At 36.0% G+C, this 24,584-nt stretch overlaps 1 protein-coding gene across 1 annotated transcript in view; it reads left to right on the top strand.

The window, feature by feature from the left end:
- The window catches only part of Brip1 (BRCA1 interacting protein C-terminal helicase 1), a 112,547-nt gene that overhangs the window by 14,416 nt on the left and 73,547 nt on the right, over nt 1-24,584 (top strand). Inside the window, 3 exon segments of the mRNA XM_013013084.1 lie at nt 1,056-1,183; nt 2,640-2,759; nt 21,108-21,398. Coding sequence (XP_012868538.1) covers nt 1,056-1,183; nt 2,640-2,759; nt 21,108-21,398 — 539 coding nt within the window.

Below are 24,584 nucleotides of genomic sequence, written 5' to 3'. Positions count from 1 at the left end.
TCTAACATCACACTTAATAATGAATGACTAAATTATTTCTAATTAGTATAAAAAATAAACTGTGATTGCTTGTGAGTAGCTCACACTGTTAGCCTAGCTTCTGAAAAGGCTGAGATCTGAAGATTTCAGTGTGAACCAGGCTGGGCAGGAAAGTCTGTGAGATTCTTTTCTCCAATTAATCACCAAAAAGGTATAAGTGGAGGTATGGTTTAAGTGGTAGGACACCAGCCTTCAGTGAAAAAAGCTAAAGGACAGTGCCCATGCCCTGAGTTCAAGTTCCAGTACTAGCACCAAAACAAAGAAGCAAACAAAAAACAGATTATGTGAGCTTGATTATGTAGTTAGTATTTTTAGCCTAAAAAGCATGGAGCTTCTAGGAAAGCAGCACTGAGATTATTATAGAAATTTCTTGATGGGTGCTGGTGGTGCATGCCTATAATCCTAGCTTCTCAGGAGATTGAGATCTGAGGATTGCAGTTCAAAGCTAGCCCGGGCAGGAAAGTCTGTGAGATTCTTATTTCCAATAAACCACTAGAAAACTGTAAGTAATGCTGTGGCTTAAGCGGTAGAGCACTCACCTTGAGCGGAAGAATTGAGGGACAGCACCCAGGCCCAGAGTTCAAACCCCATGACCCATGACTAACAACAACAAAAAAGACATTTCTTGATTCTTGATAGACTTTTATGGCGTTTATTTATTTACTTGATTGCTTATTTGTGTTACTTGGGACCTCATGCTTTCTAGGGAGGTGTTGTATTTCCCCAGCCACAGTTATTTGTCTTAAATTATGTCATTGGGAGCAGTCCTTAAAAAAAAAAAAAAACAAACCCATGAATCTATTTAAAAAAAAAAAAGAAATTGTGTGTTTCCTTTCAAAAGTATGGCTCTCAATATTCATTGTACCTTTGATGTAGAAATTATTTTAAATATGTTTAACATTTCATATTTTTAACTATCATGTGGAATTTTTAGAAATGCCCTACATCTTGGCTTTTTTTTTTTCTAAAAATTGCCTGACTGCTTTATACTAATTTTTGTTTACTTTTTATATAAGACTCTCCTGGGAAAAACACTCTGGCTGCAAAGTTATCTGCCAAGAAACAGGCATCTGAATACAGAGAAGAAAATGATGATTTTCAAGTAGAGAAGAAAAGAATTCGACCCTTAGAAACAGCACAGCAGGTAAAGAATTTAGACAGTGACATAATCCATTTAATTGAAGCTGAGTAGTGAAATAACAACTCCTTTGTGCACTTGTGATTTGTAAAGCTTTGTTTTAGCTACATATGGTAATTTATTGTGACTGTGTGTGTGTGTGTGTGTGTGCGCATGTGCATGCGCACACCTGGGCACTTGCTTGCCTGATCTGAGGCTTGAACTTAGGGCCTGGGTGCCATCCCTTAGCTTTTTCACTCAAGACTGGTGCTCTACTACTTGAGTTACAGCTTCACTTCTGGCTTTTGCTGATTTGTACATAAATCTCATGGACTTACTTAGTAGGCTGACTTAGAACCACAATCCTCATATCTTAGCCCCTTGAGTTGCGAGGATTACAGGCATGAGTTACTAATATCTGGCTATAGTTTCATTTTATTCAGTTACTTGTTGCATAGGAACTTGTTATTACAGCAGGTTATTCATGGTAGCATGTCAGTATGGCCCAAACTGCATGTTGATATGACAGAAAAATACTTACTTGAGGCTTATCTTGGTTATAGCAACTTTGTGCTTTTAAAATTCTTTTTTTTTCCCCCCCCCAGTTACCATACCTGTTTCATTTAAATGCTGTTGTGAAGTTGCCTGTTTTGGGAATCATTTGTTTTTAAGTAGCACTAGGGGTTTGTATTCAGTGTCTTGTACTTGCTAGGCAGCTGCTGTACCACTTGAGCCATACTCTCAGCCCATCGGTTTTTTGATGGTTTATTTGAGGATGGTATTGGGGCTTGAACTGTTCCTGAGCTTTTTTGCTTAAGGCTAACTAGCACTCTACCACTTGAGCTACAACTCCATTTCTGACTTTTTGGCTGGTTAATTGGACATAAGGATCATAAACTTTCCTGTTTGGCTGGCTTCAAACTGTTATCCTCAGATGGCATCTTCCCAAGTAGCTAGGATTACAGGCATGAGCAACCAGCACCCATATGTTTAAAAAAAACAACTATTTGATGATTGCCATTTAGAAATAGTCTGTCAGAGGAAGTTCAAATGGCAGAACACCAGACGTGAGCAAAAAAGTCAAGCTCAAAGTTCTAAGTTCAAGCTCTAGTAGTAGCATAAAAAATAAGTCTTTTCAGAGCCAGGTGCTAATGTAATTCTTACCTACTCAGGAGGCTGAGATCCAAAGATTGAAGTTTAAAACCAGTAGGGGCAGAAAAGTCAATGAGATTCTATCTCCGATTAACTAGCAAAAAACTGGAAGTTGAGGTATGGTTCAAGTGGTAGAGCGCCAGTCTTGAGCAAAAAAACCAAGTAGAGTATGAGGCCGTGAGTGTACATGTACATGTACCTGTATATGCACATACACACAGTCTTTTCAAGTGGGAGATGTGTAAAAAAACAAACACTTATTTTGATCTTTGAAAATAACTAGCCTGTGAGATTTTGAGTTTGCATTAAATTTCATCTTCCTTTCCTACAGATGAGGAAACGTCAGTGTTTTGAAAAGGAAGTACCCCATTTGGATGCAGAAGTTGCTTCAGGAAAGACTGTAAAACTCAACTCTCCATTACAAAAGATAAATTCCTTTTCTCCACGGAAGGTATGTTTATGTCCTTATTGAATAAGGGGTAATGCTAAATTTTCTAAATCCATTTTTGAAAAAAGAGAATTACGTAATTTAAAGAATAATGAAAAACAACCCTGAAGTCCTAAGTAGTGTTATGTGTATTTAGTGAACTGTGAGTGGGTAAACCCTGTCCCTCAGTGCCTTGGTTCTTCATTTAGAAAATGCAGGCAGTGCACTACAGAGTGATCAGAAAGGTTTCATCTATTTTTTCTTTTCTGTGTTATATTCTATTTTTTTTTCTTTTGTCGGTCGTGGGCCTTGAACTCTGGGCCTTAGCGCTGTCCCTCAGCTCTTCAGCTCAAGGCTAGTGCCTTACCACTTGAGCTACAGCACCACTTCCGGTTTTCTGGTGGTTTATTGGAGATAAGAGTTTCACGGAGTTTGCTGCCTTGGCTGGCTTTGAACCGTGATCCTCAGATCTCAGCCTCCTGAGTAGCTAGGATTACAGGCGTGAGCCACCAGCGCCCTCTGTGTTATATTCTAATAGTTTCGAATTTCAATACCCTTACAAAGTTCTATAGTATCTTTATGGGAATAGTTGTTTTTTGTTGTTGTTGGTGGTGGTCGTGGGGTCTGAACTCTTCCCTGAGCTCTTCAACTCAAGGCTAGCGCTCTACCACTTGAGCCACACTGCCACTTCTGGCTTTTTCTGCTTATGTGATGCTGAGGAATCGAACCCAGGGCCTCATGCATGCAAGGCAAGCACTCTACCACTGAGCCACCTTCCCAGCCTGGGAATAGTTTTTAGCGAGTTTTTTAATGAGTTCCAGAGCTTGGAAGTTTTTGTTGGGTGATCTGTAAAGTGCTTTAATTGCTTGGATAATATGTTGACTGAAGTTGATCATTAATGTTTGGTTCTCATTGGCAAACTATAACCATTTCTATAGCTGTATATGGGTTTATGACTTATTTTTAAACCAGAAATCATGTTTCTTTCGTATGTGTATATGCATGTGTTGGTATATGTGTAGAGGAGATTTTTTTTAATTTTTATTTTTATTAATAAGTAGTACTTATGATTTCGTAAGGCAGGTTATTGCATTTGATCATTTTCAGTCCTTCCATTGTTCTCTCCCATTTTCCCCCTCTCATCCCTTACCTCAAGTTACGTAGTTCAATTTTTACATAATATACATGGAATTTGCTCACCCTTTCTCCCTCCAATCGTGTTTCCTCCCTTGGTTTTTGCTGTATAACTGTTGCTGTAGAAACAGAGTAATTTTCCATAAGTGAATGATTTATTACCCGTAATGGTAAAGGTCTTAGTTTCTGACAGTTTCCCATAAGTCTACAGGCTTACTCAACAAGCTAAATCTCCCAATTAAATCTGGTACTCTAATGGTAACATTTCGTTAGTGTGACAAAGAGCTTCTACTTGTAATAAGACCTATGTGATATTTGTCATATTAATTGAACATGCATAAAGTAAATTTAAGATGCATCAAAGCCATTTTGCAATGCAAAGAACACATGGTAGGATTCTAATATTTGCTCTTTTTAAAATTTATAATGAAAATATTAATATATAATTCTGTATATTTTCTGGTTAGGCAAGACACTCCCATAAATTCTTAGGTAATATATATTAAAAAATTTTTGTAACAAAAAAGAATATGTAGTTAGAAGCAACATTAGAAATTAAAAATGATAATGTCTTAGTGAATGTGAATATTTGTACCTTTTGTGTTCTAATAAATTATTAGTAAACTTAGTGACTATTTCATAGATATTTAGTATTAAATGATACATCTATTTTTTTCAGAATTAGAGTTAATCATTACCATGGACATAAAAGAATGGGAATATAAATAGAGTTAGTTTATTTTATCATCAAATCTTTTAGATAAAGTAGTTGAAAAATTCAGTTCATATTTTTGAACTTTAGTTGAAAGATCATACATCTTTCATTAATCTTTTTTTTTTTTTTTTGGGTCCGGTTGTGGGGCCTGAACTCTGGGCCTGGGCACTGTCCCTCAGCTCTTCAGCTCAAGGCTAGTGCTCTACCACTTGAGCCACAGCGCCACTTCCGGCTTTTTTTCTTTTTGCTTATGTGGTGCTGAGGAATCAAACTCAGGGCCTCATGCATGCAAAGCAAGCACTCTACCTCCTGAGCTACTTTCCCAGCCCCTCATTAATCTTTTTAAATCTAGACTAGAGGTTTTTTTGTTTTTTTTTTTGGTGGCACTAAGAATCAAATTCAGGGCTTTATACATGCTAGGCAAGCATGGATGGAATATCCCTGAGCCTTCAGAAAAATAGTTATTTGGATTCATAAATTAATTGGCTTAGTTTTCTTATTTCTACTAAGATGTAAATGTTATAATCTTCATACTTTTCAAATATTTAGTTCTGTTATTTTGAGCAAAATTTTCTCCATAAATCAGTTTAGTGATTTCCTTGAATTTGACATTAACTGCTTTTGGTTTTTGGTTTTTTTTTTTTTTTTGGTTGGTTGTGGAGCTTGAACTCATAGCTTAAGCATTGTTTCTGAGTTCTTTTTGCTCAAGGTTAGTGTTCTACCACTTTGAGCCACAGCTCTACTTCTGGTTTTCTGATTGTTAATAGGGGATAAGAGTCTCATGGACTTTCCTGCCCAATCTGGCTTTGAACCATGATCCTCAGATTGCAGCCTCCTGAGTAGCTAGGATTAGAGGTGTGAGCCACCGGTGCCCAGCTCTTTTTCTTAGTTTTTATTAAAATAATTTAATTTCCATTCTGTGAATTGTTATGTTTAGCTTTGTCCATTCTTCGCATCAGAAAATAGTGTAGTGCTGTGCAGGTAGCTCAGTGTAGAACACCTGTCTACATATATGAGGCCCTAGAAAAATAGAAAAGTAAAAAAAAGAAAGCAGTATCAACACCCTCGCTTATATGAATAACTTTTCAGTACTCATGGAATCTAGTGAGGACTCAGTTTGCATATGGGTAAAGTAATGTTAAGACATTTTGTTTTTTGAGATTAGGATGTTAATAATATTGTGATAAAATTTTGTTCTACCATTCATAATCATTTTCTCTAGGATTTGTGTGCACATGCCTGGATGTGTGTGTTCTTTTAATCTAAGAGGCTTTTAATTTACTCATCAAGAATCCTAAAGTTATATATATATATATATATATATATATATATATTAATAAAAATAGTTGTAGCCTATTTTAATTATTTTTACCTTGTGTGTAGGAGAGACTTGAGTCCAGCAGAGTGCGCTGTTGACTTTCTGATAAAGTGTTGGTCTTGGGGAGACCTTGGACTACCCCAATTCTTTCCTCTCATCCCTTGTATGTCCTTCCTCCTTTCCTTCTTTTATCCTTCCCTCACTCTTTATTTTCTCTTTTTATATTTCAGAATGTTCTATAGGATCTCAGGGGAAAAAAAAACTGACCAGTATCCTCTAAAAAGTATTTGATGTTATTTTCTCACGTTTTCAATTTGCTTTTAAATTTGAAGTAACTAGTTAGATATGGAGAAGGAAACAGAAAGGGTTATTCTGAGCAAAATATAATATTTGCATGTGTGAAATATCACCCTTCGGTGTAAGTAATATGCACTTTAACAAAAAGAGTGACAGGGGCTGGGAAGATGGCTCAGTGGTAGAGTGCTTGCCTTGCATACCTCTGAGGCCCTGGGTTCGATTCCTCAGCACCACATAAGCAAAAAGAAAAAAAAGAGTGACAGGAAGGTAAAACAGGCTCAGGTGTGAGTGGGGCAAGCTAATAAAGAGGGTAAATGAAGATCACAGTTCACTTGTACATATGAACTTAGAACAAACCTGTGGAAATTGTTGTAAGGAGAAGGACTGGGATGAGGGTGAATGATAGATAGAGTGGAAAAGGGTGATAGGAGCACCTTGTTTTACATTTGTAGAATCTCCCCTTATACAACTTGTGTGTCCTAATAATAAAGTAGCTAGTTAGCATAACTGCATATAGGTGGAGATGTTTATGTATGCAGGAATTCCTCTAAGTAATTTAGAGATGTTAATTCACCTGGGAAATCATGGCCTAAGTGAGTTAATGCACTTTGTCAAGTTATTTTAATATTCCTTGTTTTTGACAGTTTTCATAAGAAAACAAAAGAGTTTGACCAAGTCTTTACTACAATTTTTTGTGTGTGTATGTGGTACTAGGGTTTGAATTCAAGGTCTCAGGGTTGTTAGACAAGTGCTCTACCACTATAGCCCTTCTTTTGGTTATTGATTGTTTATAAAAGAGAGTCACGTGTTTGTTATTTTATGTTTTTGTTCAGCATTGCCTGTAAAGTGATCTTCCTGTTAATGCTTGTTGCTATAGCTAGCATAACAGGTATATGCCACAACACTTAGCTTATTGTTTTGTTCTGATATGAGGTCTTGCGAACTTTTTGGTTAGACTGGCCTCAGACGTTGAGCCTCCCCTCTCTACCAAACAGAGCGTCTGGGATTAACATATAACAAGGGCTGCACTTGGCCTCTGTTACAATCCTGAGGAATTAAGGGTATTATTTTCCTTAGTTATTCAAGAGAAAAATGGCACAGTATATAATTTGTTCATGTTACAAAGCTGACAAGAGTACACATTAAAGCAGCAGTTTGCTATATAATAGGTTCTCTCAACTGCCTGACATTCTGCCTTTGAGTGAACTCTTCCTGATGGTCTTTGCATGAAAGATGGTTTGTTTTATACTGTCACAGATCATACTGTATGTAGTATCATTTAGTTTCCTAACACACTGTCATTTATTTATTTGTGTGCTTATTTTGGGCTGGCCCTGGCTTGAACTCAGAGTTTGGATGCTGACCTTAAGCTTTTTTGCTTGTACTCTAGCACTTGAGCCACAGCTCTACTTTTGACTTTGGTGGTAAAGCAGAGATAGAGAGTCATACAGACTTTCCTGCCTAACTACCTTTGAACACTGTCCTCAGTTCTCAGCCTCACAACGAGCCATTGGCACCTGGCTTTTCTGTCCTTTATTTTTCAGTGCTTACCAAAGTTTGTTTCTATGTAGGTTGAACTGTTTTCTTTGGTTTGCCAAATTGCCAAGATATTCAGATGGACAAGTCTAATGTCTCTCTCTGGTTTAAGTTTCATAGCCAGCATTTAGTACAGGATCTCCACTGTGTAGACACATACATATTTGTTAACTAAATGGATGAAAAGTGGCTGAAGTCAAGGAAATCCAGGATTCATCACCACTTGTAGCTCGTAACTTTTATTCAGACCTGTGTATTTAAGGAAATATGACTGTTAACACACACACATTTTTGAAGTACTTTTTAGTTATACTTTTTAATGTATTAGCATATAAAAATAAAAGACTGCACAATAATTTCAGGGATTAATTAATAATTTTGGAGATTAAACAAAAGATTGGAAACAACTTTTACTTCGTAGCCATCATAGGACGAAACTGTTAAATTTTATAACTAGTTGAAATGTAGCTTATTCATGGAAGCAACATTCATTTTGTTTTAATTGATTATTAAATAGTTGTACATAGAGGTTACAATTCTGTATGTCAGGTTGTGAGTAGAATGCATCTTGACCAATGTCACCACTTCCCTCATTCTCCCCTATTTTTTATTCTTCCATCCTGACCCTCAAGTTGCATAGTTCTATTTTTACATCATGTACATTGAATATAGTAACTTCATTTTCTTACCTTCCCGTCATTCATGAAAGAGTAGCATTCTTAACACATGCCAATTACTTAAATACATTTGTATATTTCTTTTTTCTTTTTCTTTTTGTTGGTCACGGGGCTTGAACTCTGAGCTTGGGCACTATCCATCAGCTCTTCAGCTCAAGGCGAGTGCTCTACCACTTGAGCTACAGTGCCACTTCCGGTTTTCTAATGGTTTATTAGGGATATGAGTCTCACAGACTTTCCTGCCCGGGCTGGCTTTGAACCATGATCCTTAGATCTCAGCCTCCTGAGTAGCTAGGATTACAGGCATAAGCCACTGGCGCCCAGCTTACTTGTATATTTCTTAAAGAGCTATTATGGTATGATAATTTTGGGAGTCTGTACTGTGCTAAATAATTTATATGTTCTTTCATTCAGCACTGTGGAGAAAATAGGGTAGATAGTACTCTCATAGGGAAGAAAATTAAAGGCAAATGATAGTAGATGATTTGATCATGGTTATGTTGTAGGCAAACAGTGAAACTATGATTTGAACCTCATTCTAAAATTTAATATAGATTCATTCATTGTAAGTGGGGACAAATGAAAGAAAAAGAGTTGGGGAATTTTTGTTTTTGTTGTTAGCTGGTGACTTAAAAAAACTTAATATATGAGCAAAATAGGTTTTTATTATTCAGTATATTAAGATATCTTTAGTAGCTGTGTGTGCTGTTTACCTGTAATCCTTGCATTTTGGGTGCTGAGGCAGGAGGATTGCCAATTTAAAGCCAGCAAGTCTGAGGATTACTACATGGCAAAATCTTATGTGAAAAACATCTGTTAAGGATTGGGGATATAGCTCAAGTGGTAGAGTGCTTGTCTAGCAAATGTGAAGCCCTGTGTTCAAGTACTTGTTAAAAATCAGTGCTCATGTCTGTAATTCTAGCTGCTCAGGAGGCTGAGATCTGAGGATCAGGGTTTGAAGCCTGCCCTCTCGGAAAAGTCCCTGTGACACTCATCTTCAATTAACCACCAGAAAACTGGAAGTGACACTGTGGCTCAGAGGTAGAGTGCTAGCCTTAGCAAAAGAAGAGCTCAGGGACAGCACCCAGGTCCTGAGTGTAAACCCCATGAGTGACCAAAAAAAAAAAAAAGCAGTGAATCTATGGACTGGGGAGAGATTAAGTTGCCTTAAACATTTTATGTATGTATCTACTAAGGAGTGCAAGGAAACGTTAAACTTAATTTATTAATTAACATTTGTTATTTTTTTGAGACAGGGTTTTGTTATCTAGCCCAAACTGACATAGAACTCTCAATCCTCCTGCCTCAGCCTCCTGAGTGCTGGAATTACAGGTGTGTACCATAACTGGCTCAATTCTTAAAGAAATTACAAATAATAGCTAGTCTTTGTAAAACCTTTAAGAGTAAAAGCCAGGACAGAGTTAAAATTATAGTGTTCTCCCTTATAAAATTCTCATCTATCTTTTTGCTTTCCAGAAGTAAACAACACAGACTCAAGAGATTCTTACTCTATCCTTATCTACAAATTTACAACAGATTTTCATAAGTCTTGTAGTTTGTTTTTACATGTAGCTATTTTATTTATGGGATTGATTTTTCATAATGTCCTACATATGAGATCAGGCTCTCGCTGTGTGTTTGTCTAAAAAGATGGCCAGTTATCCAAGAGTCACTGAAAGAAAACTTTTTCCTGTTTTGAAGTTTTGCCATTATATTCTGAGTTGGTATATACACTTGGATTGGTTCCTAGACTTTTGTTTTCCTCTAAATTTTTATTTTTTCAAAACGTATATGAATATACCAAGAGCCAAAGAAGCCTAAATGGCTTAAAACAAACAAACAAAAAACCCTATACACTTCGTGTATGTGTGTGTGTGTGTATGTGGCGGGGGGGGGGGGGGGAGAGGGGGAGAGGGTCCTGGGCTTAAACTCAGGGCCTAGGTCCTGTCTCTCACCGTTTTTGTTCAAGGCTAGGGCTCTTTCATTTGGACCACAGCTCTGCTTCCAGCTTTTTGCTGGTTATTTGGAGATAAGCTTCTCATGGATGTCCCTGCCTGGGCTGGCTTCAAACCCTGTTCCTTAGATCTCAGCCTCCTGAGTAGATGACATTATAGTTGTGAGCGACCAGTACCTAGCCTTCCCCTGTTAATAATGTTAAGTAGTTCTCACTTAGCCTAAGCTAATGAATTTCAGTTATTTTACTTGTTTATTCTGTTACTTTTGTTTTTGTTTTTGGTCAGTCCTGGGTCTTTGAACTTAGGGCCTGGGCGCTGTCCCTAAGCTCTTTTACTCAAGGCTAGTGTTCTACCACTTTGAGCCACAGCTCTACTTCTGTTTTTTTTTTTGTTTTTGTTTTTACCAGTCCTAGGTTTTGAACTCATGACCTGGGAGCTATCCCTGAACTCTTCAGCTCAAGGCAAGCACTCTACCACTTGAGCCACAGTGCCACTTCCAGTTTTCTAATGGTTTATTGGAGATAAGATTCTCACAGACTTTTCCTGCCCAGGCTGGCTTTGAACCTTGGTCCTCAGATTTCAGCCTCCTGAGTAGCTAGGATTACAGCATGAGCCACCAGCTCCTGGCTTTAAATATACAGTTAAATTATTAAAATTGACATTAATTCTTAATTCAGTTTTTTCCCCAGTATCAACTCAAATTTTGCTTGCTCCCTATTCTTAAATAGATGCATATGTGCACATACACACTTACACGTTGCATTGAAACAAACCAGCCATTTATTTAGCTTAATATTTGAGGGGGTCAGCAGTTTAGACTGACCTTAGCTGGTATACTCCTGTGATAAGCGGTATGTTGGAGATAGATAGTTTTCAGATACAGTCTTAGGCTTTTCTTCCCAGGCTGGTGCATGATCTTTTTACTTTTGCCTCATGTCTGGCTGGGATTACAGGCATGTGCCACAGTGGCTTGACAGATACCTTTAAAAAAAAATTGGGGGGGGGCTGTGAAGGTAGCTCAGTGGTAGAGCGCTTGCCTTGCATGAATGAGGCCCTGGGTTCGATTCCTCAGCACCACATAAGCAAAAAAGAAAAAAACAGGAAGTGGCGCTGTGGCTCAAGTGGTAGAGCGCTAGCCTTGAGCTGAAGAGTTGAGGACAGTGCCCAGGCCCAGAGTTCAGGCCCCATAACCGGACCCCCCCCCCAAAAATCTTGTTTTTCCATTTCAGTACTTGTCAAATTATGACCCATGGGCCCTGTTGCCTAGTTTTATAAATAGAGTGATTTTTTTTTCCCCTAGGAAGAGAGTTTCACATTAACTTAAATATTGTTTGTGACATATTTTTTTTCTTCTGTAGAATTGAGAGAATTGCAAGTTCAAGGCCAGCCTTGGCTACATAGTAAGACTCTTGTCTTAAATAAACCAAAACATATAAGACATTGCAGTAGAATTTAGTACATATAATAGAATCCGAAAAACCTAAAGTATTTATTTTTTGTCCCTTAGAGAAAAAGTTTGGAAACTGTTCTCCTTTAATCTTAGCGTGTGAGGCCAGAGGCTAGAGGGATGTTGTCTTACGTGCAGAAGGGCAGGATAGTAGAGTGATTGAGAATTTCTTGAATGAGTTTCCTAAAGTAGTAATATTTTTCAGTAAGTTTTGGTATGTGTGAGCCAGTGCTAGGGCTTGAACTCAGGCTCTCGGCACTGTTCCTTAGCTTTTGTGCTCAAGGCTAGCCCTCTCACTTCTAGCAGTTTCAGTGGTTAACTGGAGGTCAGAGTGTAACAGACTTTCCTGCCCTGGCTGGCTTCTGACCACAATCCTCAGATCTCCGCCTCCTGAGTCGCTAGGATTACAGGTGTAAGTCACTGGCGCCCAGCTATGGATTTTTTTTTAAATTTGTTCTTTCATCTGTACTTATATTCTTCTATAAAGAGCAGTTTTCTTTCTTTCCCTCCCATTTTTCTCTTTCATTTTCCTTTTTTTTTTGAGATGGAGCATTGCTATGTAGCTCAGTTGTTTGTGGGCCATCAAGCCCAATGTCATCCTAATTTTCATTTCCCCCAATCCCCTTTTTGTAATTATACAGGTTATATTTTTCTGGATATTTATTTTTTTTAAAGGCACTGGAGCGGTGGCTTAGTGAGTCTGTCTAGCAAGTTCGAAGTCCTGAGTTCAAATCCCAATACTGTAAAAAATCACATTAAAAAAACTCCAGCAAGATACTTGTCATGAAGTTGATTTTCTCAGGACTCATTGCTGTGTACACATCGCTATAATGTGCTAGGAAAATGTTTGCTTTACAGCAGGTTGCTCATCTTTATGGCTAATATTTGTTAAACTGGAAATTCTTATTGTATAGGATTCTAATAATATAAATTAAATTGTCCCACTTTGAATCTTTCTTAATTCTACTGAAACACAAATGTTTCAGAAACTAGGACAACGGTGTTGAGGAATTCCCATTTACACCAGGGCAGGTAAGAAAGTAAACAGTAAGTGGAGAGTAGGGTAACAAACACTTATGGTATCAAAAAACAACCGTGAAAAGGATCTGTCTTAATGTGCGAGCCCATTGCAGTTTAACATATTGCTTACAACCTTCACAATAGAATTTGAGTGACTTCAGTTACACATTCCAGGAGACTGGCAGTCTGTTACAATCAGAGTCTGAACTTTAGAGCAGACTAATTTACAGCAATGGGATGAAGAAAGTTGTGGATTTGTATTACACACTCTCACCTGACACTGTATCTGATCCCATACCTGCTGATTGACATCTTGAATGAGCTCTTTGAAGCAAGTTCCAACTTAATTAAAACGTTTGCTTGGTTAGCAGTGATCTGTGAAAGCCTGTGATAAATATTGAATCAGGTTCATCTGCTGGTTGCTGCGAGTGGATAAACAGCTGCTTTGTGCAGTTTAATCATGAAACTGGCAGTGGAGGGCTACTGTTTGAATTAAAAAAAAAAGAATATTTGAAAAGGTATAGTTATGTCACTTTTGCTATCTTACTGTAGTGTGTGCTTATGTGCGATTTTGCACAACAGGTATTCAGTGTGTCTGATAGATGGCTTGGACAATAGCAAGTGGTTGATAAAGTTAACAATAAACTTTTTTAAAAATACCCCAATGATTGTAGTATATGCTATTTTCAGAGTTAAGGTTATGAATTTCAGCTTCTCCTCAGATTTATTGTGGATTTTGGAGCAACTTGAAGAACTCTTTTAGATTACTTTCATCTTTAATATAGATTACTTCACGCATTAGTGAACTGTCTAAAGTTTTTTTTAGTCTTATGTTAACATTAGGTAATTAACCAACATTAAAATTGAGAGGACGTTAGAAGCATGGATGGACCTTTATGAAATTGTTTATTTCATCTGTAGAAGAGGGCCTGCTTAGCAAGCACAAGGTTCTGAGTTCAAACCCCTGTTCTATTCTTCCCCAAGTGTATCTACTCAAGTTGTTTATAAAGAAAGTCCATTCGATTCCCATTATAGAAGCAGACAAAAAAAAATTTGGAATAAAATTCTTCCTCAGATCAATCTCAATTCCCTTTGAGCATGTGATGATAGTAATAGATTTACTTTCTAGAAATGGACACAAAATTGTGTAATAGTTTCTAGGTTATCCTAAACTCTACAATCATTCATAGCCTAAAAATAAGTTGTCAGGTTGGAAACTTTAAGTGAGGATGGTTAAAAAAGTTTTTCTGTTTTGTTATTGTCGCATTTCTAGCATTTTTCAGAAATATTGTTCAACACAATCTTTAACTTTTTTTTTTTTTTTGTCGGTCGTGGGGCTTGAACTCTGGGCCTGGGTGCTGTCCCTCAGCTCTTCAGCTCAAGGCAAGCGCTCTACCACTTGAGCTACAGCGCCACTTCCGGTTTTCTGGTGGTTTATTGGAGATAGGAGTCTCACGGTCTCTCCTGCCCAGGCTGGTTTTGAACTGTGATCCTCAGATTTCAGCCTTCTGAGTAGCTAGGATTACAGGCGTGAGCCACCAGCGCCAGGCTAATCTTTAACTTTTTATCACAGTATAATTCCTGATTCCCTACTTACAGGTTTCATGTTTTATCCCTAGTATTAATTCATTTGGAATTTTATGGGAAGAGTTTAATGTTGAACTCAACCTGTTGAACATTGTTATTTTATGTTTATATTGTTATGTATGTATGTATGTGTATTTCTGTTGATTGATAAAACTTTCACAATGTATCAATTCTTCTATTGATAGAGATAGCATTTTTTTCTTGCTATTAAAACAAGGGACAATTAATATTTCTCTTGCCTCTGTCTTAATGTAAAAGAGTTTTGCTAGTATGTATGCATGCATTTCATGCTGGTCAACAAATATGTGTATCTTTATTTAAAGTTGCTGTACAAAAGGGTTTCAGTTCAAGTCGGATTATGAGCCCAATGTATCTTGATCAGTGTCACCCCGTTCATTATGTGTCTTTAGTTAGATCACCAGTTTGTTTCTGAAAGTGCCAGTTTATGCTTGAATCAGCAGTATATGATAATTGTTTTAATATTTTTTTCAACATAGAGTCTTATGGATGTGAAAAAGAAATTATAGTTTCAATTAGCATTTTTCTAATTGTTGATGAAGCTGACCATTGGATTATATATCTTTTTAGATGTTTGTTGGCATTTCAACTTTTGACTTCTGTGATTTGCCTGTTCTTAGATAGTTATTAGATTTGTCTTTTATTTTTATTTATTTATCTTTTTGTTCTAGTACTAAGGCTTGAACTCAGGGTCTAGCATTCTTACTTTTCTCCCCCCTCTCAGTTCTCTACCACTTGAGTCATGCTTCCACTTCCTGCTTTTTGCTGATAAAATGGAGATGAAAATCTTGGGGATTTTTCTGCTGGTGTCAAACCTCAATCCTTGTATCTCAGAATCCTGAATAGATAAAGATTGTCTTTTAAAGCTGGGTTTATTGGAACTCTTCTCTTTCTCTTTAATACAGTTTTCTCTGTAAGCCCAGGATAGCTCAGAACTCCTGATCTTCCTGTCCTACCTCCAGTGCCACCTTACCTGGCATGAGAATTTTTTTATAAGATATAGATACTGATCCTCAGTAGGTTTCATACAATGCAAATATCTTAGTCTATGCCTTATTTTTTTCTAAGGAAAATGTCTTTTTTTGGTGCTTGGATCTAGGACCTCACACATGCTGGATAAATACTCTACCACTGACCTACCTTTTAAATTTTTTTTCTTTTCTTAAAAATTTTTATTCTTGATAAATTTCCCAGGGTGCCTCGGCCTCCTGAGTATCTGGGATTACAGGCATCTGAAGGAACCTAAAAAGATGTCTTTTTAAATAGAGGTTTTACATATTACATTTTAATCATTTGTGCTTTTGCTTTATTTTCTTAAGAGCTGCTTTGTGACACATAGCTAATAACCCCAGCAGTCTGAATGCTATTGTGGCCAAAACAGCTCAAGTATTTTCTGGCCTTTTATGAACAATGCTTGCCAGCTCTTGTTCTAAAGAGTCTCTTAATTGAAAGTTTTTGTTGTTTTTCCCTTCTGGAACAACATGGATTTTGTTAAAAATTATTTGATTTAAATATCAATTCATAAGCTAAAATAATTTTTAATGGTTAAAATTTGTAGCTTACCCTTAGGTTATTTTTGTAATGACATTCAGAAAATAATGTACTTGGAACCAACTTAATTAGCAACATTAGTACTAATAAACTCCCCAAGCTACCCTGTGCAGGAAAATTAAAAAGAGAAGCACTTCATCAGTGAGATGGGGTAACCTTTGTCATTGTTTTCTTGGGGATTCTGTTTCTTGAATGAATGGATGAGTGAAATGAGATAGTACGTGTAAAGTGCTTTAGCACAGGAACAGCCTTAATAAATGGTAGTTATTAATAATGAACATGTCAGAATATGCACTTGTCACTCATAACTGAATATAGCTCAAATATTAACATAAGATGATTTTTCTTTTTAGTATCAAAAAGTAATAAATTATCCTGTCCTTTTAATCTTTTTTCAAGTACTTTAAAAAGCATTTAAAGCACTTTGAATAGGACATCAGTACTTAAAGCATCTGTTAGATTAAAAAACATGTGATATATGGATATAGTAGTTGATTAAAAGATATTTAGTCAAAATTTCCAAGTTAAGACCAGTGTAAGTTACATTTATGTATGGAATGAATGAATTAAAGTTGTAAGCAATGTAAGAGTTTCTGTGTTTAAGATGTTTGCAGTGTAGTTGGAAAGACCATATTTGCACATCTGAAAAGTTACCAAAAATACAAATTACAGTTTTGGACCTAATTTTTTCTTCAGATCAGTTTCTTTTCCTTTCTATCTCTTCCATACTTATTTTGCATATTAAACATCCTTTTATCCTCCTTTTAGGACTTAATTGCTCTTAGATTCTTTTTAGCTACTTTTAGAAGCCTCCTGTCATGCTCAGATTAACATAATAATTCCTTCTCTGGCAATGAAATTAATTTGTGTATCTTTATCATTTTGCATTCCTAAAATATTTTCATGCTCATTTTTATGTTTTAAGTATTTGGGCACACTGTTTGGAGGATTGGGAGGGAAAGTGTGGAAACAGTTCTGACACTTTGTTAGTTGACATGATAACATCTTACTGTTAGGATTTCTGGTTATAGCTTTCTGGTTATGGCAGGAACTTGACAGTTGGTCTTTCAGGATGAAGTCTTCCAATCCTTCATCTTTTCAAAAAGAATTTAGATGTATTGCTACAAAAAAGGAAGTCGAAAATTAGAAAGATAGAAAATTTTCTAAAAATCTTTGGCTTTTTAACAAGTTTTGTAAATTTGAAAAGTGTTATTAAGCAATTGACTTCAGCATCTCAAAGCATTACAGTTGTTAAATCCACATGTATCTCTTGTATTTTTTTTCTTTTTTTTTTAATTTAATTTAATTTTATTTGTGAACATACTGTACAGAGGGGTTACAATTGCATGGGCAGGATAATGCGTACATTTCTTACCAAGCATTGCAGCCTCCTCCTTTGTTTACCCTTCACATCACTTCCCAGCCACCCCTCCCCCCCTGTATTTTTTTTTTCAAATTTTAATTGTCACTTATGTTGCTGAATTTCTTGCCTTTGGTTGAAATACAGAACTCCAGATAGTTTGCAGCTGTGGAGAAGCCATCTCTTAGAGAATTTTTTTTTTGGGGGTCCGGTCGTGGGGCCTGAACTCTGGGCCTGGACGCTGGGTCCCTCAGCTCTTCAGCTCAAGGCTAGCGCTCTACCACTCTTGAGCCACAGCGCCACTTCCGGCTTTTTTCTTTTTGCTTATGTGGTGCTGAGGAATCGAACCTAGGGCCTCAGGCATGCAAGGCAAGTACTCTACCACTGAGCCACCTTCCCAGCCCCTCTTAGAGAATTTTATTCTGCCACCATTGTAACCATTTACAGACCACAGAGTTCACAGCAACTTGGAAGCCCTCATGTGTTCTACCTATTGACCTTCAGTTATGTTAGATGAAAACGACTACGTTTATTTTCTAGTTTCCTAGTAAAGTTTCTGTAAATATTAAGAGCAAAAGGAAAAGAAAACATCCTTTTGAAAGATTACCCTGTTTCTTTGTTAGCAGGAGAAGTACTTCATGAGAAGTCTAAAATTATTTAATTTCACTTATCTAATTGTTTCAAGATTCCTAACTGAAAAGGGGTTCAGAGAAAGATATTAAAGTATTAGTCTATTGATTGAATGGGGGGGGGCATATACCCACCTTCTTCATGGCTGTTATCGGGATCTTTTCTCGTGTTTTCTTAGAGCACTCTAATGATTTGAGTACAAGTAATTCTCTTTTGTTCTTGTATATATCTCAAAGCTTCAGTCCTACAGACATCTTTAAATATAATGGTACCAAATCCTTTTAATGAGAACTTAAGTAGAAGATCACTTCTGAAGAAATATTTTTTTTTTTTGTTTTTTTGTTTTTTGTTGGTCATGGGGCCTGAGCTCTGGGCCCTGGGTGCTGTCCCTCAGCTCTTCAGCTCAAGTATAGTGCTCTTCCACTTGAGCCACAGCACCACTTCTGCCTTTTTCTGCTTATGTAGTGCTGAGGAATTGAACCCAGGGCCTCATGCATGCAAGGCAAGCACTCTACCACTGAGCCACCTTCTCAGCTCAGAAATAATTCTTTAATAATGCAAAGAAGAAAAACCTTTAATTTCTTACAATTACCTTATTGAAAACCATCTTTTTGAAGCATCTACTTTGAATTCATAAATAGAATAGATAATTTTGTACATCTAACATGAAATTATCCATGATAATTTTCTGCATTATGGTATAATCAACAAATCTGAAGTATCTAGTAGAGTTTTCAAGTAATGAAAGCTTGCTGAAACTAGTTCTCAATCTTTTGCCATCGTTAAGATGGAATATTAAATGCCATTAGATTTTTTTTTTTTTGGGTCCGGTCGTGGGGCCTGAACTCTGGGCCTGGGCGCTGTCCCTCAGCTCTTCAGCTCAAGGCTAGCGCTCTACCACTTGAGCCACAGCGCCCCTCCGGCTTTTTTTCTTTTTGCTTATGTGGTGCTGAGGAATCGAACCCAGGGCCTCAGGCATGCAAGGCAAGCACTCTACCACTGAGCCACCTTCCCAGCCCCTAAATGCCATTAGATTTTAAGACAAGTCTTCACTTATTATTGAAATCAAATTGGCTTATTTACATTTTTTTGAAAAATTTGACTATAAAGCAATAAGTTGTAAAACTGTGCATAGTGTCCCTTTTTATTTGGAAGTAATTATGTTTACGTATCGGTCTGTAAGTTATACATAAGATACATACATGATAGAGTTGATTGATTTTCCACATTCCTATATTTGATGCTTCTGGTCACAGCAAAAGTGGATTTAAAATAATAGGTAGTAAATGTTCAGTGAAAATTAATGTTGAAAACTTACTTTACAAAGGTTTTCCAAGCCTTGAGGTACACCTACTTTAATGGATTACTTTTATGCTTGAATATATAATGTATCCAGCTAGCACAAAATGATGGTAATGGACCCTAGTATTCTAATACTCAAATGAGTTTAACAGTCTCAGGAAGAGAACTAGTATAACTGAATAAAGAAATGGAAAGGTATGAAAAAAAACTGGTTCTGCTACCTAGAGTTACTTTAATTTTCTTAGTATGTGAATTATTTAATGTGGTCATTTCAAAGAACAAAAAAGAATTAAGTCGAAATATCATGATATAATTTGCATTCCATTTTCTCCGTGACCATAGTTGTTAGATATTGCAACATATGTAACATAAACCACATGTCAGCTGTTTCCTGCCTCCTTGTTGACAAGAGCCCCATTCATAACTCTTCTTTTTATCCTTTCAGTGAATAAGTAATTATTCAATATAGGAGGCAGGATATTTGGAACTGGCTATTTAATGTGGCAGAACTCTGTAATGAAATCTGCTGTTACTGGCAACCTGAGAGGGCAATGTAACAATTCCAGCAGGTCTGTAACTTTATCTGCTTTGACTGACTTGTTTATTTGGCACATCAGTGAGCCTTTTATCCCAGTGAGTGACAGCTCCAGAAGGGTCACATTTACATCCATTCTATCATGTATTGTAATATTTAATGGCAGACAAGGTTGAGTGAGACTGGGAGTAATTTGAACTTGCTTTTCCACCAAGTTGAGGCTAAAAGACAGCTTGATCTCCAGTATTGTGGTGTAACATGCTATGACTTAGCATTTGTTTATGGCACTAATCTTACTGATTAACAAACAAAAAAGTCCACAAAACTTCAGTAAGAAGAGTACTTGTTCTAATAAAGTAAGACTTTCAGTACACATTAGTTTAGGTTAGTGTGCTCTTTACCTTTTTTTTACTCCATCAGTGACTATATCAGGGTATTTTTCTTAAAAGAAACCTCATTCTGTCTCATGTAATATGGTAATTGAGGCTTTTAAGGGAGTAGTTACTGAGAACCTGTGAGTTCTAATAATATACAGCATTAAACTTAATATTTTTAAGAATTCGGAGGCAGGAGATAAAACTCATATAACTGTTAGAGACTGTGTGCCTAATGTTTATGCGATATGTTTAAGAAGACATTTATGTAACTATTTCAGTTGTGAAATGGAATTATGAGTGAAAAGCTATCTTGCATAATTTTACTGATGGATTTGTATTTCACAACAGATAATCCGGTTTCAGATAGACTTGTTCCACATAAACAACTTACTTCTACCATTAAATATTAATATTTTGCATTTATTTTATACCTTTGCTGGAGAACTTTTTTAATCTCATGTTTTAGTTATAATTGAAATTCAACTTGGTGTTCCTGTTCTTTTGTGAACTGTATTTAGAATGTTAAAAAAAATCAGATGTATTAGAGAGTATTTGAAGAGCTATACTGTCTGTGAGCAAAACTATTAACATCACAAATTCACATGAAACCTGAGAAAAATTAAAATGATCGTCCACTGTCGTTCACTTTCATAATTTATGAAAGAGAAGGGTTAAGATGTATTTAAGATAATTGAAATTAGAAAGAGAGTATGTTAGAAAGAATATAAATATGAGAACATCATTTTATAGCTTTTAAAAGAAAGAGAAATTTGTAGTGGAATTTATAGTTTTTAGTGGCAATCATTGACCACAATGACTCATGACTTACAGGTTCTGATTCCATGAAAGTTTTGATAACATTTTGTATAGTAGTCCAGACATGAGTTATCTTTTTGTTTCCTCTCTTTTGCAGCATCCTGGTCACTGTTCTAAGTGCTGCTGTTCTACTAAACAAGGAAACAATCAAGATTCTTCAGATACCATTAAGAAGGACCATGGGGGGAAATCCAAGAGACCCAAAATATATTTTGGGACACGCACACACAAACAGATTGCTCAGATTACTAGAGAGCTCCGGAGGACAGCTTATTCAGGGGTGCCAATGACTATTCTTTCCAGCAGAGATCATACTTGTATCCATCCTGAAGTAGTTGGTAACTTCAACAGAAATGAAAAGTGCATGGAATTACTGGATGGCAAAAACGTGAGTAAAGTTATTTTATTTTAGAGAAAAAAACAAGGCTGAAGAGATTCACATTACTTAATAAATGTTTTTGATGTACATTTCTAGTGATAAGTAATTTATGAAGATCAAATTGTTACTGTTGGTAATGTTTGTAAAGTAATTGTATCATAAAGTCTTTCATCAAGTTTAAAATTGTAGGTTTTATCTTAAGCTTGCAGATATTTAATGCCTTGAAGCTAGTTTTCATTATAGTCAGATGTTATCTTTTTTTAATTTCTCTACCAAAAATTGTCAAATATGGATGATGTCAAATAAAGATAAAGATATTTTGATGATATAGTCTAATTTGATCTAATTAACAAATTCATTTGTTTAAAACTTGAAAAGAAGATTGCTGAGACTGAGAAAATTTTGGAAGTGTTTTATGGAGTCGTGATAATTATCTTTCCATAATTCTAAGTATTACAAAGTTTTTTGAAAATTACATTAGCATATGCATATTTGGAACTCTCACAGTGGAACTCTCCTCGTTAGATAATTAATATGCAGTTATACAAGTGTGGAAAGTTACATTAGCCTAGTAACTTTAAAAAGGTGTCTTAGATGATTTTGAAGATTTCTAGGGAAAATAGAATAGTATAAAGGTAAGTAAAAATACAGAAGTCTCAGTAAACCAAAGATATGATTTTTAAATGATTCTTAAATACTGTTATGGAGAGTATTATTTGGGAGTCTGTATTCTGCTATAACTATCTGTTCTAAAACTGAAGTTGTGAATATGAAATTAAACTTAGAAATCATTAGTCTACCAGTTTATGATCAATGGTATTTTACTGGTTATTTTGAAAGATTTTTTTTTTTTAATTTCACTTGGTATTTTATCCAAGACTATGGCTTACCGTCCTAGTTTCACTGCATTGAAAGATCCCCTCCTACCATAAAATGGGAATAAATTATTTTAATTATGCTTCTCTTTCTCAGTGCTTTTTTATTAGATGAGAATCTATTCAAGCTCTTTTTGGGAATACTGTTTTGAAAGATATTTAAACACAACATAGTATAAAAGAGAACATAAAGTCTAAGTAGTAAAGGGTCCCAGTGGAAAAATGTGGTTTGTTCAAAGCCAGAAAGAGAATTCAGAATTACTGAATCAAAAATCACTGTTGAAAATCACTGTTCCTCATATTTATTTCCGTGTAAGTTCTTTCTAACTTATCAAAGAATTATGAAATCTTCTTTGTATTTATTTAAAAAGTTCCCATTAGGGAGAGATGAAAATATTGAAAAGTCAAGTGTGAAAAATATTAAGAAGGAAAAAAATCTCTTCATGACAAAACTATAAATTTCATGTTTTAGCAGGCTTTTAACTCATCTGAATTTCTTAAATATTTAATTTTTTTGACTGGTATTGTCATGTGTGTGTGTATGTGTGTGTACATGTGCATGTGTATGCACACTCCTGTATTTTGAACACTGTCCTTGAAGTTTTTTGCTCATAGATAGTACTCTACCATTTAAGCCATAGCACTCCTTCCAGCTTTTTTTTTTTTTTTTTTGGCGATTAATTAGAGGTAGGAATCTCAAGGATTTTCTTGCCCAGGCTGTCTTCAAACCACGATCCTTAGAAATTAGCCTTCTGAGTAGCTAGGATTACAGGCAGTCATGGGCATCAGCTTTTTGTCATATTTTTTTATTCATTAAAAACTTACGTTTAAAAAATACACACATTGATAAAAAGCAATTAACATGTTTAAGATTATGTATTAGAGCCTAACAGTCTGATTTTATATAGTCAGTCTTCTAGAATCCTGCAATATTATTTACATTCTTAATTGATTTTTTTACTCCATAAGTATGAGCCATGTGAAAATAAAGTAATTGAATAAACTTCAATTTCCAGAATTTTTTACTCATCTAAAAGGAATTAGTATTTAGTGATACACCTGCTTGTGGCTTGACCTAATTCTGCCTTTGAATGCTTTCCTTCTGGGTGAACGTGAACATTGTTTTTCTTGTTCCCCAGCCCTCAGAGTAATTTGGTATTGTAATGAGGGTCAATTACCAAGTCACCATAGGTGTCTGTGTTTGCTGTGGCTGAATCACCAAAGCTGAAATGACAAATAGATAACTGGCAGTTTGAGTGAAAAGAGTTTAAAGTGTGATAACGCTTCAATTGACAGACTCCCCTCAGGGTTGTGTTACACTGCTAAAGTGGATGAGCTTTTCTGGTTTTGCTATCAGCCTGCACAGGGCTGTCATTCTTAGTGCCCTTAAAGTGTAAACTTGCTGATTTTTTGGCTTGATCTGAAGGCACATGTGTTTTTGTTCACTGTTTCTTTTATTAAAGTGCCCTCACACTACAAAACTGTGCACTTGTCTGTTAAAAGTTAATTTTTGTTTCAGTTAAGAAAAAATTTTAACAAGAGCCAGAAATGACAATTCAAAAAAAATTTAGATATAAAGTATCTGCTTTTTATTAAAATGAGACTTGGGGCTGGGAAGGTGGCTCAGTGGTAGAGCGCTTGCCTTGCATGCATGAGGCCTTGGGTTCGATTCCTCAGCACCACATAAGCAAAAAGAAAAAAAGCCAGAAGTGGCTCTGTGGCTCAAGTGGTAGAGCACTAGCCTTGAGCTGAAGAGCTGAGGGACAGTGCCCAGGCCCAGAGTTCAGGCCCCACGATCGGACCCAAAGAAAAAATAAATAAATAAATGAAATGAGACTTGTTAGTTTACAGTCATAAATTCTAAAGATTCTTCAGTGATCATTTTGTACAAAAATAAGCTTTCAGAAATGTAATGGAAGATTCTTGGAATGAAGACATGATAAACATTATATTAAGGTGAGACTATATCAGACTGAGTGCAAAAGGTAAATAATATATCTCTACTGTCTGGATAATAGAATCACAGGATCTTAGAGCTGGAATAAACCTTTGTGAAGGTATAGCCAGTGAATCAGAAGGAATTCTTTAAAAGCTTCTGGGTCAGCTAATTTTTAATGCTTAGTCACATGAGAAGAATGGGCCTAGAAGTATGTCCAGCTAGAAAAATAGCAAGAAAAGAGATACTGGAATCCAAGGTTTCTAACTCCTATTCCATGATTTTTTTTAAAATTTTATTTTATTTTATTTGTGAACATACTGTACAGAGGGGTTACAATTGCATGGGCAGGATAATGCGTACATTTCTTACCAAGCATTGCAG

The sequence above is a fragment of the Dipodomys ordii genome, unplaced genomic scaffold (assembly GCF_000151885.1).
Source record: "Dipodomys ordii isolate 6190 unplaced genomic scaffold, Dord_2.0 Scaffold19, whole genome shotgun sequence".
NCBI lineage: Eukaryota > Metazoa > Chordata > Mammalia > Rodentia > Heteromyidae > Dipodomys > Dipodomys ordii.
Note: the sequence above shows the minus strand (reverse complement) of the source record. Positions and strands in the feature narration are given on the sequence as shown.